Source organism: Ixodes scapularis, unplaced genomic scaffold (genome assembly GCF_016920785.2).
Source record: "Ixodes scapularis isolate PalLabHiFi unplaced genomic scaffold, ASM1692078v2 PGA_scaffold0__279_contigs__length_252992795, whole genome shotgun sequence".
Classification (NCBI taxonomy): Eukaryota; Metazoa; Arthropoda; class Arachnida; order Ixodida; family Ixodidae; genus Ixodes; species Ixodes scapularis.
In genome coordinates, this window is record NW_024609835.1 from 115,725,606 (window position 1) to 115,740,024 (window position 14,419).

Genomic DNA, 14,419 nt, shown 5'->3' on the forward strand with positions numbered 1-14,419 from the left:
TGCACTGCCGTAAATAGAGTCCCATACGATTTTGTTCAGAGATGTTTCGTCAACAACATTCGTTTTTTTTTTTTTTTCAGTTTTAATCGGGAAAAAAAAAATGTCGTAAATATCGCCAAATGCCTCAACAAAGCAAAATGTTCGAGGAAAAAAAATAAAAGAAGTAAGCCCACACCATAGATAGAACCCGGGTCTGATACGTATGAGGCAGACATCTTACCACTAAGTCAGGCTACCGCTTCGGAAACTCGAATTGTATCCGCTGCCTATGTTGACGGCGGCAGCGCCTATCTCCACGAACCAGCCAATCCGGCGTGACCGCCGTTGCTAGGGTTTGTATCGCCTGCATGTTAAAAATATGCCCGCGCGGGTCAGGAGGCGGTGCCCTTGGTATTCCTTGGGCGCCGCCGGCCAGTCTTTACCCTGCCCAGTGATCGCCGTTTTAGGGGGGGCAAAACACATGCCTTGCCCCCCCACTCTGAGAGCTGGGGGGGCAAGCGCCCCCCTTGCCCCCCCCGTTTGGTACGCCCATGATCTTGTGGCTGCGTGCCCCACGTGTGCCATACTTCTTTTCGGAGGGCATGGGGCACCTGCACAGCATTGGAATTGCTCGGATGGCTCATAGTATCCTCTGTGGTCCATCGTTCGGTGAAACGAAGTGCGGTAGTAGCTGTCTTGTCAGCACATTTAAAGTACCATTCTTTCCTTTCCTGCGGTGATCTTTGTCTAAATGATGGGCTACAAGAGGATATTGTGCTTCTGCAAGGCAAGCTTTTTTTTGCAAGATTGGTATTGGAAGCCAAGAAAAAGAATTGTCGGGAGTACTTTAATTCTTAAAAAGTCTCAGTGGTAAATATGAAAAAATACATCTGCTGTTTGTGTTTAAAAGAATTTGTCTATTTATTTGTGGGATTGAAGAGGAGAGGTTCTAATGCAGCCTAATGTACTGCATTCTTGTCTTCCTGTAAAGAACAAGTGGGGCTACTGGATGAGGAAAAGGAAGCTGCAGATCTGATGAGGGAAAGCCTGAAGAAAGATTTTGCGAAGCAGTTCAAAGATTTGTTTAATGAGGTGAGTGCAAATAACTTTCCTTTTTGTTGTGTGCAAATAATCAGTATTAAGAGGAACACTTAATATTATGCAAACATTAATGGAAATCTTATGTGACAGATGATGAATTTATGCATGAGGGGGAACATCTTCACTTCTTGGCAGATGCTGTTGCTTTCTGATTTTTCTGAATGATTGCAAACCTATCGAGCAACTTTAATATAAGACACACTGCAAAATCTGTTGTCCTGTGTCGTTAGCAGCAGCAGTGTGTACTTCTGCAATGAAGAACCTTCATCCAGGCCCATTGTAGCCTAAAAAACATGAGGTCAATATTATTTTTTCGGATTTGTCACCTTTTAGGAACCTGGGGACATCTCTTAAAGATAGCTAATCGGTTTGGCAACTGAGTTAAGAGTAAAGCAGGAAGTCCACACAATATCTAAGTCAATATTCATATGCACACTGCTATATTTAGTTCTCTGCCAAACTGACCAGCTGAGTAGTATCAAGTTCAAAGTCTGTATACACTGGCACCTATGACAGACAGAAATGAATTCGCTAAACAGATGCTGAGCGAGTGCTGATGTAAAACTATCACTAAATTGACTACTGATATATTGTTTAGGTAACCTGCAATGGTTGCAACCATCAGAAAACTACAAAAATTATTTCAATCCATACATATAATTAAATTTAGGTTAATTTGGACACCAGTGAATAGTTGTACGGAACTGTGAAATAGACACGAGAGTTGTCAAACACCAGTTGACCAAACATTGAAAATGTAGCGGAAATCAACAACGTTTGAACGGCTGCTTGAAAACCGGTGAAAGAACTGTGAAAATAGTTTTAAACTGGTTTTGAGTTTGACCATTGAAAAACTATAGAAAAATTTATTTGATAGTCTTGCAACCTTTTCTTGATAGTGCACCAATAATGTTCTATAGTAAAACCTTGGTACCACGTACCCGCATAAGCCGTAGTTCCGCTTTAAAAGTGGCTTAGTCAGATCCCCGACACATCTCCCGTTAAACCTAATGCATTCAATGCCGGCTTAATGCGTAGTCGCTTGTCGCATACCTACCGGTCAACGCGCACTGTTTTCACTTCCCGGTACGTACTAAGTTCGAAGTTGCTGCCACGCTTGTGGCGTGCGGCAGTGCTAAAGCTGCTCACCACCGCGCACCAGCAGCAACGACCACGGCGGACGCCAGCGGGCCAGCGGGCCCAGGCGAAAATTTTAAACTGGGACCAATTGGTCCCAGTTGCAACTGGTTTATGGAACAATTCCCAGTTGCAGCTGGTCCCAGTTGGAGTTATCCAACTGGTTCAAGTTGGAGTTGGTCCCAGTTGCAACTGGTCCCAGTTGGAGTTGGTCCCAGTTACCGCTGGTACCAACTCCAGCAACAATGAAACACGGCACAAAATGGAAGGTTGACAAGACTTTATTGTCAAAAACTTGGAGAATGAAACTAAATAATAGGTTCAGTGACGTACGCGCTCCGGGTTTAGCCACTTGCTTGCGACGGTTGAATCACTTTTTCAGAGGTAGTATTCATGAGATGAAGGAAGATCGGCCGCTGGCGTCTGTTAGTGAAGACGTCCTCAGCTTCTCTCCCCATCACGTGAAGAAAGGTGCTCACCCATGATCCCGCGTTGCGCAGGTGAAATCCTGATAGGATGCGGTAGCGCTCCCACCTTGCAATCTCTGTCACAACAGTCAAACATATTCGAGGTAGACCTCCCGCCATTTTCGCCATTGTGCTCTCCGCGGCGTTTTCTCTTCCGTCCGGCCTATGTGCGTACGGTCTTTCCTAGGCGCCCTCCGATCACTGAACTGCATCTTTCCATCCTCGAAGTTCACCGCTGCCATTATGGTGTGTGTACAGTTAGGTCCAAAGAAGCGCAGCTGCAGTTTTGACATTTTCATAACGACGCCAACTTGGGCGATGGCGCCAACTTGGACAACGCCAACTTAGGCGATGGCCGCGTCCGTCTGACTCCGGCGTCAGCATAGGCAGCGCCATCAGTTGACAGCGCGTACTGCTAATCCGCACCCGCGTGCCACGGCGGCCGGCTAGCTCTGATTGGCCAAAAGATAAATTTATTACAGTATTTTTTTCTTTCTTCTTTTAATAATAAAAGAAGAAAGAAAAAATACTGTAAATATTTAAACAAATGTTATAATATATTTTAATAACGCACTAAATGTTCATTTAGGTGAACACATTTTGTCACTAATTATATTTTCCAACTAAAAAAGTATTTAGTTAATTAAAATTTTTATATTATTTTTTTTTAATATATAAATGTACCCAGTAATTAAAAATTTCCCTATTTGTATAAATCTAAAAATGTAAGTGTTTTTAGTTTTCTTCATTAGCAAAGGTCAATACACCCCCAACTTGTCAAAATTGTTGCCCGTGTGAACTGGGGACGAGAAAGGCATTTGAAGTCCGACTGGGAATCGCTCCAACCAGTTAGTTTCCTAACTGGTCCCAGTTCACTCCATTCCCAACTGGCAGTCAAACCAGTTGACTCCCAACTGGGAATGGTTCAAACCAGTTGACTCCCAACTGGGAATGGTTCAAACCAGTTAACTCCCAACTGGGAATGATTCAAACCAGTTGACCCCTCAGCTGGTCCCAGTTGGACTCCCATTGGTCCCAGTTGATTCCCAGTTGGTACCAGATAGTCCCAGTTGAAACCAGTTTAGGTGGCAACTGGTCCCAGTTAGAAATTTTCGCCTGGGGAGCAAAGAGCGAACACGCGAAGCCGAAGCCGAAGCCGACCCAGCGTGAGGGCGAGGGCCAAGGGCAAGGGCACGAGTTTGGCGCCGCGCAACTCGCCGTTGTTGAGCAGGCGAACTAACGAACATCGGCAACGTTGCTGGCAGGGGACCAGTGCCAGTGCGGCCAGTGGCGGCAGTTGAGTGAGAGAGGAGGGGCGGTGAACTACGTCGTTGATGTCGCGGTCGCAGGCAACGCAAGCTTGGCTGGCATGGCGGGCTGCGCAGGAGGTTCCGAACTTGCGATTGGTTGAGCATAGTTGCGGTTTTCTGATCGGGATTTCTCTCGCTGCTCAGGCTACAGGCGCTCAAGTTTGGGCACGCTTGTATTCTGCGATCCGTCAGCCGTTTGATATCCAAGTGTGCAGAGAGTGCATTGTGTGTGCAAGGACGGGACGATGTCGAGACGCCAAAAACTCCATGTTCTCAGCATCAAGGAGAAGCTGGATATTATTAAGTCCATCGAGCGTGGAACAAAGAAATCGGTGCTGGCACGCGAGAGGGGACTACCATTAACAACCGTTTGCGGTGTATGGAACGCACGAGAGAAGCTGATGAGTGTGGCAGCGAGCAATGTCAAACGGTGTCGCGTGCGAGGATCGACTTTTCCTGACGTCGAGGAGGCGTTGGTGCTGTGGCTCAAGAAGGCAAGAACAAAAAACCTGCCGGTCAGTGGTCCCCTTCTCCTCGAGAAAGCGCAGTTCTTTGCTACGCACCTGCACCACTATGACTTTGTTTGCAGCAATGGCTGGTTGTCGAGGTTCAGGACACGCTACAACATCGCCACAAGAATCATTTCTGGAGAAGGTGCAGCAGCAGACACGGATGGCGCAGAAGAGTGGCAGAACGGGCAGCTGCAGCAAATTTTGACGGACTACGCCCCCGAAGACATCTTTAACCTGGACGAGTCTGCATTATTCTTCATGCTGCTGCCGAACAGGACCCTTGTTTTTAAGGGGCAAGCTTACACGGGCGTCAAGCACGCCAAGGACCGAATTTCAGTTGCATTTATTGTCAACATGACTGGAAGTGAAAAGCCCCCACTCCTGGTGATTGGGAAGTCCGAGAAGCCAAGGTGTTTTAAGGGTGGCCGACTGCCATCGGCGCGTCCTCTACCGAAGCAATACAAAAGCATGGATGACGGTGAAGATTTTTGAAGAGTATGTGCGTCTGCTTGATCGCCGCTTCGCTGCGAAAAAGAGAAACGTCGTCGTGGTACTTAACAACGCGTCAGCTCATGTCCAAGTGGAGAACCTCTCTGCAATCAAGCTCGTTTTTTTGGCCCCCAACACAACTGCTCTTGCACAGCCCCTGGACCAGGGAATAATCCGTGCCGTGAAGCAGACTTGCAGAAAGAACTTGTTGCGCAGGATGCTACTTTCGATGGAGAACGATAAGTCTTATGCCATCGACTTACTGAGTGGAATTCACGTGCTGGCCTACTCGTGGCAGCAAGTTGAGCCGTCGACGGTGCGCAACTGCTTCAGGCGTGTGAAGTTCGACCTGAGCGCGGTCAACACCGGTGAGACGAATGACACCAACGAAGGCTGCACCCTTGAAGACGATGCTTGTGAGAGCCTTCTTGCGGAGGTCTTGGAGCGGCAGGGTGCTGAAGAAAGTGTACAGTTCGACGTTTTCCGAGATGAAGACAACGACGCAGCGACGTCGCAGGACTGGTCCGACGATGACATTATTGCCTCTGTTGCTCCCCAAGTGCCCTCCTGCAGCCCAAGCGATGAAGACGGCGACGACATCGGGGTAGCAGACACGCCGTGTCTGACAGTTGCGGAAACGCGCGGGCATTGGATGTCATACGTCTGTTTGCCCTGAAGAAGGGCCTGATGGAGGAGCTGGTTCTTCCAGATTGAAGCCGCACTTTGCGCTGCGAGGCCGGCACGGCGTCAAACAGCAATTACTGAATTCTGTTGTCCGGAGTGAAATAAAATAGCTGTGTTTGGGTTTCTTTTATGAAATGTGTCTAGTTTCATTTTCTGACATGTAAGTGGTGTGTATTTGTCATTTTTCCTTAAGCCGTACTACCGCTTTGCGCGTACTTTATCCGCGTCCTTGTCGAACTACGTCTTAACGAGGTTTTACTGTAATAGCTGTGCAATCAGAAAACTTTCCGATTACTATGCAACTGCTAGCCAGTGCATGTGCTGTCTGCATGGCAAACTACTCAAAGAGTGACTGCTGAATTATGAGCAGCATGGTGGTCCTTTTATGCATTGTGACACTGCTGCTTTGCTCATGGACAACTTTCTGTGGCATTTCAGAAAAAGCGTAGGGTGCGCGTGCACAGCTTTAATGGGCGCTGAAGATGCATAGGCGCATATGTGCCCATAACTCTGACTACATAGCCAAAGAAAGTAGTCTGCGAGTATAGGCTAGTGTCACTATAGTACTGTTGCTCTGCTGCACATCCATAATTTGTGCGCTCAAGAACATTGTATACTTTGTTCCACATTGAATCCAGACACAGCCAGCGCTGTACGTGTTCCATCATCACTGAACCAATCACAAACAGAAAAGGTCTAGTGACTTGCGCTTTTGAAGCATTGTGATTGGTCCTATTACTTTGCAGCGTCGGCTGCATCTGGACTTCAGCTGAAGCGAAGTATAATTCTAGATTATAATTAAGGTTTTGTATTTTCGGTAAATACCAATAAACGCCGAAAAATTAACCCTTGAGACAGTTTTATCAAAATCGGTGAAAACCGAAAAACCCCGAATCGGAGCTGGCCTTGACTAAAAAAAACCAAAGCTACGCGGGATGAAAATCTCGGTTTGCAGTTTGATTTTATGTTAACCTTAAATAGCGAACTGACCGTGGGGCTGTTTCATTCCTCGGAACCACATCCCCTATTCCATTTCATTTCTTTGAGGCACAAATACATTCTCTAAGTATTCAGGTCATAGCCGATGTTTTCTGAAGGTTTGGGAAATCCCATTCCCGTGTCTCATTTTCTGAAACATTAGTCCCGATAAACATTGATTGTTCTTGTGACACCAAAAGACACTGAATCGGAAGGAAACAAATAAACCCAGTAAAAACACCCCTGATTTAAAAGAGAAATAAACCCCGAAAACATGGCACCCTAATTTCACTAATGTAAATTATTGCAAAATATAATTTTTCATTTGTGGATTTTCAATCTCGGCTGTTGTGGCACCCGTTCTCAGGAGGCAGAAGGGGAGCTGCAGGACGAGGCTTACGAGCAGTTCAAGGAGAAGACCTACCTGAAGTTGGACTCTACTATTGAGCGACTCATGAAGCGCATGAAGCAGGCCGAGGCACTCGTCCCAGACGAGATCGATGCCAAGGTGGCTGTTGTGGACCTGGATGAAAATCGAAAAGGCCATAAGGCGCATCATCAGGATGTGGAGAAAGAGCAAGACTCTCCCGAAGGTGACGAGGAAGGGGACAACAATGAAGGTAGGATGGTAGCATGCATGAATGGCAACGCTGCTCATTTTTAAGAAACTGATTGATTAGGTATAATTAGTGCTTGACACATGTCTTTGCACTGCTCCTTCGCACACTAACTTGCATTGTAATAGCGATTTTGTATGTCGTGTGGAATTGAGCCTTTGAATTCCCTCAAAGCTGATTAAACGTTTTGGGGAACAGCACCGATTTTGGGACAGCACAGCGGTGGGGAGAGCCAGCAGCAGGTAGGATCACCTCAAAATGGGTAATTGCAAATCAGGTAACAATTAAAATGAGGTCCATTTCAAAGAGGGGAGGATACGAGGGAGGGAGCAAATAATACGCCCCAAGAAAGATTAGAGGATACGAGGGAGGGAGCAAATAATACGCCCGAAGAAAAATTAACATTAATAAAAAATACTTTCAGCCTTTCCATATGGTGAAGAAGGAAGACTAGCGAAGCTGTACTATGGTGGGAATGAAGTAATGGCCGGCCACAAGTCGGCAAGCCAGAGTAGAAAGGCTGGAGAGGATGCTGCCATCTATGAGCGATGGCAGCAACCAGATAACCGGCAAGCCGGTTGCCTGGTTGCTGCTGTTGCTCATAGATGGCAGTAGCTGTCCAAAGTTCTGTGTGATTGGGTAATTTGAGGACGGACACAATCCTGGGGAAACTAGCCCTTAACAGCTCTGCTGTAAAAAAAAAAATGAAGCGACAGGTTATTTCGGTCTTGAGAAGTTAAGGAGTGTTTTTGTGTATGGGAATCTGTTCCATGCATCTAAATAAGTGTTCCTTCAGGATTGAAGAAGTACATGCCTTTACACTTCTAGTTCTTATTTAGTAAATTTTTCGTTATTATTCAGGGTACGACGAAGCATCAGAGCCCCTACCAGGCGAAGAGGGGGAGGAACTCGATACTTCTGGAGAAAGTCAGGGGCAGGATGAAGAAAGTGGTATGGAACACTCTCATGCCTCTTCCTCTATTTTATTAAGTCGGTAGTGCTCGCCGCATCTTCTATCCTCACTCTATATGGTGCTTCTCGTGGCATCATTAATAATTATGGCTTGCACTCTATTTCTTTAATCTAAAGGGGAAAATCGAAGCTTGTGTTAGTCAGATAAAAACCATGGTGATGCGTAGAAAATCGATTTTCTTCTATATTCCATTCCACATGGCGATGGATCTGAGAGGATGCTACGACAATCGAAGGCATTCCAATGCCACGTGAGTGTCACCTGACCTTCGGGAGGGGTGCAGCAACACGTGGGGCACACGGTTACGTAGTACATTCCTAGTGCAATGATGGAAGTGCTGTGCCATTTGCGCCAAATTGAGCCATGAGCGAAAGTCTGCTACATCTTGCGCCAGTGCCATTTTGGCTAAGCATTGCACCACGCCTGTGCGAGATGGGCAAAACAAAAATTTATATATTTTATTCTTGGTTGACCTTAATATTCAGAGAAGTAGGCGGAAAGGCAAACGGTAGAAATATGTATTTCACAGTGTCTCTACTCGCCATTTAGGTTGTTTCATCTTGGGTCAGAACACAGCTGCAGGCTCGAACACATACAACACGAACAGTCATAGTAAAAGCGCAAGTCATGGGACATTCGCTGCATTTGATTGGTTTAATCGACAGAAGAACACGCACAGGAAGATGGTCCCATTCAGGAAGATGATCCCATTGGTTCGTAGCGTCGGCTGCGTTTTAAATAAAGTCAAACGAAGTTTTAAGATAGCTTGTCCAGCACGCTGGCCGGTTGATGCGCCGGCTGCTTGATCGGCGACATCCTCTCAAATTTCTCCTGGCATCCGGCGATGTCAGGAGAAATTTGGCTCCTGACATCCGGCGATGTCAGGAGCCAAAAGTTGCGAGAAAACATTGCAAAATAGTAGGATGGCAGTTTTTGCAATAGACAGAACCAGCCTCTTGCGCTCCGGGTGAGATTGCTCGATTATTGTGTCTGCCATATGCCTCCATGGAGCCTCTCACCAGCCCACGCGTGTCGAGCTTCACTGCCTTGCACCGAAGTGCTAAGAGTAGCTGCTGGCATGGGTGAGCGTCTGGTTTAGCATGATGTACATGCTAATTATGCTCAATACTATTGAAGGTCCATATTCTTTGATCTCGATTATATGATCTCGTTTTCAAATGCTGCATCGTGAAAGAAAGAAAAAAATATGCGGTGCTTTATTTGAATAAATGTTGTTCCCGCGCAGCTGTCAATCGAAAGAGCAGCAAACTTTCACTTTGCCCTGGTTGCAATGGCGCTAAATAACAGTTTCACTTTTAAAGCGCAACAGTAGGTTTTCCTAATATTTGTAGGTGGTTGTTCGTTCTTTTTCAGTTTATAATATCCAAGTCTTGATTTTGTTAACGATAAAATTTGGAAGGCGCATTTTTATTGATAGGTGTTAGCAATTTTTTTTATTTGAATAATGTTGGCCTACATTTGTGGGCCAAGGCATGTGAGTACATATGTGACATATACAACAGCATAGCTCTAGTTATACATGGCTTCAAAAAACATATTTGAGAAAAAGAGGAAGGCATATACTAGTACAAATGCTTCCCAGTAAACAGAGGTAACACTTGGCAATGATTAGTCAAATGGATTCAGAACTCCATCTAAGGCGCTGGTGGCACTACTTGTAATGTTGTGAGGGAGGCCATTGCAGTCTCGGACAGGTCTAGGAAAAAAAGAGTAGTTAAAAATGCCTTTTCTACATTGATACTCTCGAAGAAGATTTTCATGCTTCTGCCGTGTGACTCAACTGAGATTGTACACCAGATAGTCCTCGAACTTCATTCCAATCTTATTGTGTATTAATTTATACAAAAAATTCAGACGCTTCACTTTTCTGTGGGTTGATGACTGAGTTAATCTAGATAACGCATAAAGGGATGACACAGACGTATGCATGCTGTATGCATTATATATAAATCGCAGTGCCTTTTTTTGCACTCCCTCAAGTTTGTCAATCAATGACTGTGAATAAGGGTCCCATAAAATGTCTGTGTATTCCAATAATGGACGAATGAAAGTAGTGTATGCAACAAGCTTGGTTTCTGGGGTACAATGTCGGATGGTCCTTCGAAGACTCCATAGTTTACAAGGCAGTTTTGCTATAATATTCTCTAAATTAACAGACCAGCTTAAAGTAGAAGTGTAGCCTAAAGTAAAGTAGTTGGTTTCTGGTGGCATTTTACAAAAGTTATACTTACAGGCTAAATAAACTATGGGGTGTAAAGATGGGAGTGGACGGAGGCTTTATTCTAGCTGAAGTGTGATTCATTTATCATATTTTTTTTTATTACCCATTGTACATTGAACCTACTCTGACCAAAGCCTTATTTCTAAAAATAAAGCTCTATGTACCTTTTGCACCTTATTTGTTCTTATTACAAAAGGTAATAAGTAATATGCTCCAGTATCAAAGAGAAACCCTCAGTCATTATCAAATGTAAACTCATTTAGCGATGCAATAAATTTTTTTTTTTTATCAAGTGATATGCTAGCACATGTTGGCATCTGCTCCAAGAGCATCAGTGGCTGCTCCAATCAAATATTTGGCCTGCTACAGAACCTGCTCCAAAACGTCAAATGCCACTTCCATCAGTGCTAGTGGCGAATAGACTGGGATGGCTCACGCCGTTCGTCACAATCTGTTGTAATGTGACACGGAGTATGGGCACGACGATTTTTGAATTGCGACATAATTTTGCAATAATGTAAGAGCTCAACTTTACAACCCACATTAACCGGGAACATAACGTCGCTTCGGCACAGCATAATACTTCATCTTCGGCAATGTCACGTCACGCTTAACGCCCCGCACGGTCCCTGGAACACATCTCCGACGGGCGCATTTACCGCATCCCGAAAAGCGGTCCCTCGATTTTCTCTTGACGACGTCGCAGTAGCGTTGACGTTGCCTGCCATGATCCTGCCGTTGGCACGGCAGCAGGGGTCGACACAATTGACGCCTGTCCTGTCCCAGGTCGCCCTCCAACTCGGCAGTCTATGGAAGGCTCCGGCAGCCAGGAGTCAGGACGCCACGACGACGGCGACGTCTACATTCCCTCGTGCTTTTTGCCGAAACCGCCAGGAATTGCATCTTCCACCTCACAATGCTCTTGCTCTTGCGATGTCATTTGTTCCACTTGGAAAACCGCTTTTGATGTGTGGGCGGAATGGGACACTAAGCGCAGCGGTTGGAGATGCGTTCCAGGCAGCATAGTTCTAGTCGCCCGTCCATTTCACGACGAGAGGTGGCGGGCACTCGTCTGCCGCTGAACTGGCCCGTCTTTGGCCACCAGGTCTGGAGGACGGCCCCCTTTCCTTGGAAGAATCGTCGGGCAAGGATGCCCGGGACAAGGAAGGCAGTGTGCGGGTCAGGATCCGGCGCTTCAGCAGGAGAAAGCCCACGGACCAAGGCGAGAGGGCCACCTCCTTCCAGGAGCAGGACCTGCCCGCGGAGGACAAGTCACGGCTGGAGAGTGCCCTCAAGGAGCGACTCCAGAAGGCTGGAGTGGACACAACCGGTGCGTGGGAGCTTCATTTGTTTATTTACCGATGGCACTTGCCTCGTCGAGGCTGTAGCAGAAATGGTGCTTGTAGTACCGACTCCTGTTCAGCTCGCACTTTCTTGGCACGAGTTGTGTCTTGGGAGCGGTTTAGTGGTTTGTGTAGTCTCTCGGGAATTAAAACCCTTTCCTGGATGATTCTTTGTTTTATTTTGAATATACTACTTGAGAAGCAACTGAGCGTTGTGATGCAGACTGATATGTTTACATACTGGGAACGACTTTGTTTTTGTCAGTATAATATTTCTCGAAATCTGCGAAGTGTGGGTTCGGGGAATATTTCGCAGCCACGAAATATTGCTATTTGGAGTGATATGCTTTGTATTCTTTTCTCCCATGGGGTCATCGGGTGATGTATTCGCCTGATCAATTTTTTGCAAAAGTATTAAAGTTGCAAATTTGGTTGATTTTACTTTCAACAAACCTTTGTCTTGCTATTTTGCGTTTTAAATTTTTTAGGGATGGGCGAATATTCGGTTATTACGAATAGCCAATCGAATTCTGTTCTATTCGGCATTCGCTTCGAATCGAATTTAAGTATTCGACAATATAGAATTATTCGACTATATAGAATTATTCAACCTTTCTTAATACAGTTGAACCCGACTATATTGAACCCGTTTACATCCAATTATTCCTTATATCGAACAATTACAGTGATAAATATAGCAAAAACTATGGTCGCATTGAACAAAAATAGCAGCCGCTACCGATATATCGAACTGCCAAGGGCACCGTTTTGCTCTGCAAGCTGGCTTTCTCCCAACGCGGGCGGACGCATTGGGGGAAAGCCAGCTTGCAGAGCACGCTGGATTTTTTTTTTCCGCGGAAGAAAAGAAAATATATTTTTTGCGGAGAGAAGGTGCTCCGTGCTCCCTCTCCCCGCTCCGTCCGCAAAAGAGGATACTAGGGAGTTGTAGTAGACCGTCTCCGCAGCCTGCTAAGTACCCAGATAGCGCTCCGTAATCCGCCACAAGACCTTAAACTATGCAGACAAGGCTGGCGGCGCGCATACGCAGCTGCGGTGTTTTCTTCGCAGATACCGTAGCGGTGGAGAAAAACGATCTACTACAACTCCCTATTATTGGGGAATTGTAGTAGACCGTTTCCGCTGCCCGTTGAGCACCCGGATAGCGCTCCGTAATCTGCCACAAGATCTTGAACTATGCAGATAAGGCCGGCGTTTTCTTGGCGGATATCGTAGCAGAAAAGAAAAACGGTCCACTACAATTCCATATTTTTTCTTCAAATTGACGCGGCCGCCCTGAGAAGAAGAATAAAAAATAAAAAAAACAGCTTGCTTTGCTAGTTGGCTTCCCCCGAGGTCACCTGTTTTAGGGGGAAGCCAACCTGCAGAGCAAAACGGTGCTCTTCAGTAGGTGCTCCCGTTGGATGAGCTCCATGCTCTCGGCTAATTCGGCGCTAATGCGCAACTATAGAAGGCAGCGGCCTCAGCATTTCGGAGTCCCTCGATAGCGTAGAAAAATATTGTTATTACGGATGCAATGAAGAAAAAGCATCTGAAGCTGCAAGACTACTTCATTGTGTAATATTTCAGCAGAAAGTGGATTTTTGAGAGTCAAATTCATTAAAATGTTTATATCGAATTACCCGCTATATCGAACTGGTAAACGTTTTTTTGCGAGTTCGATATAAACGGGTTTCACTTACTCTGGCTTGGATTTATAGCCAGGTGGCGCAAGCTTCCGACCGTTTCGACCCTTTCGTGCTCCTGAACTCAATACACTTGAAATTAACAATTACAGTATATCTAATACCAAATAAGGGCAAATATAAAACTATAGTTTAAACATATCTTGTAGTATTTTTTGCTTGTACTATTCGAACTATTCGATTCGAAATTATTCGACCAAAATCACTATTCGCTTTGAATTCGATTCGGACCCAAAATTCTCTATTTGCTCATGCCTAAAATTTTTTCGATGCAGTCGGTCTTCTACACCAACAGTGACTTTATTTTATTTCATCGAACTTATGTTCATACCCTTTACACTTGTACATAACTCATGTTTATAGTTTTATTCTATCATATCTGCTACCAGAGGTCTTTCTTCTCCTTACCCCTTTCTCAGCAACAGCTTATGTACTGTCGTGAGCAAAAGTCTGGACAACACGGGGGCGTTGACCGAATTGCATCGTCGCGCTCCCTGACGGCGCGGCGCCTGGTGCCAAGACCCGCGCAATGCGCACGCGCGTCCTTTGTTATTTGCTGGCCCACTCGTTCGCTCGCTTAAACGCGATGCGCTCTTGAGCAATTAAATGGGCGCCAGGTGCCGCCCCGGGAACCAAGATTCCGAGAGCCTCGCTCACCGCTCTGGACGAGCTCGCTTGCTCCGCGGCACGCGCCGTTCGCGCATATCTTTCCCGCCACTCGGCGACGCGTTAAAGACTGTCGCTTATGTTGATGCAGCCGCAATGAATTGTAGAACTTGTATTCGCGTACTCGATGTAGTCTTGGGCTTGCTTCCGAGTGATCATGCACGCGCGGTAAAGTGGTGAATGACGAGCAAAAAGAAAACACCAAATAAGAAAGAAAT

General features: G+C 45.9%; 1 protein-coding gene across 1 annotated transcript in view; it reads left to right on the forward strand.

The window, feature by feature from the left end:
* The window catches only part of LOC8039540 (protein OS-9), a gene marked incomplete at its 5' end in the record, with an annotated part of 54,140 nt that overhangs the window by 34,233 nt on the left and 5,488 nt on the right, over positions 1 to 14,419 (forward strand). Inside the window, 4 exons of the mRNA XM_029968833.4 lie at positions 971 to 1,071; positions 7,025 to 7,277; positions 8,136 to 8,225; positions 11,595 to 11,819. Coding sequence (XP_029824693.4) covers positions 971 to 1,071; positions 7,025 to 7,277; positions 8,136 to 8,225; positions 11,595 to 11,819 — 669 coding nt within the window. The remainder of the gene's footprint in view (positions 1 to 970; positions 1,072 to 7,024; positions 7,278 to 8,135; positions 8,226 to 11,594; positions 11,820 to 14,419) is intronic.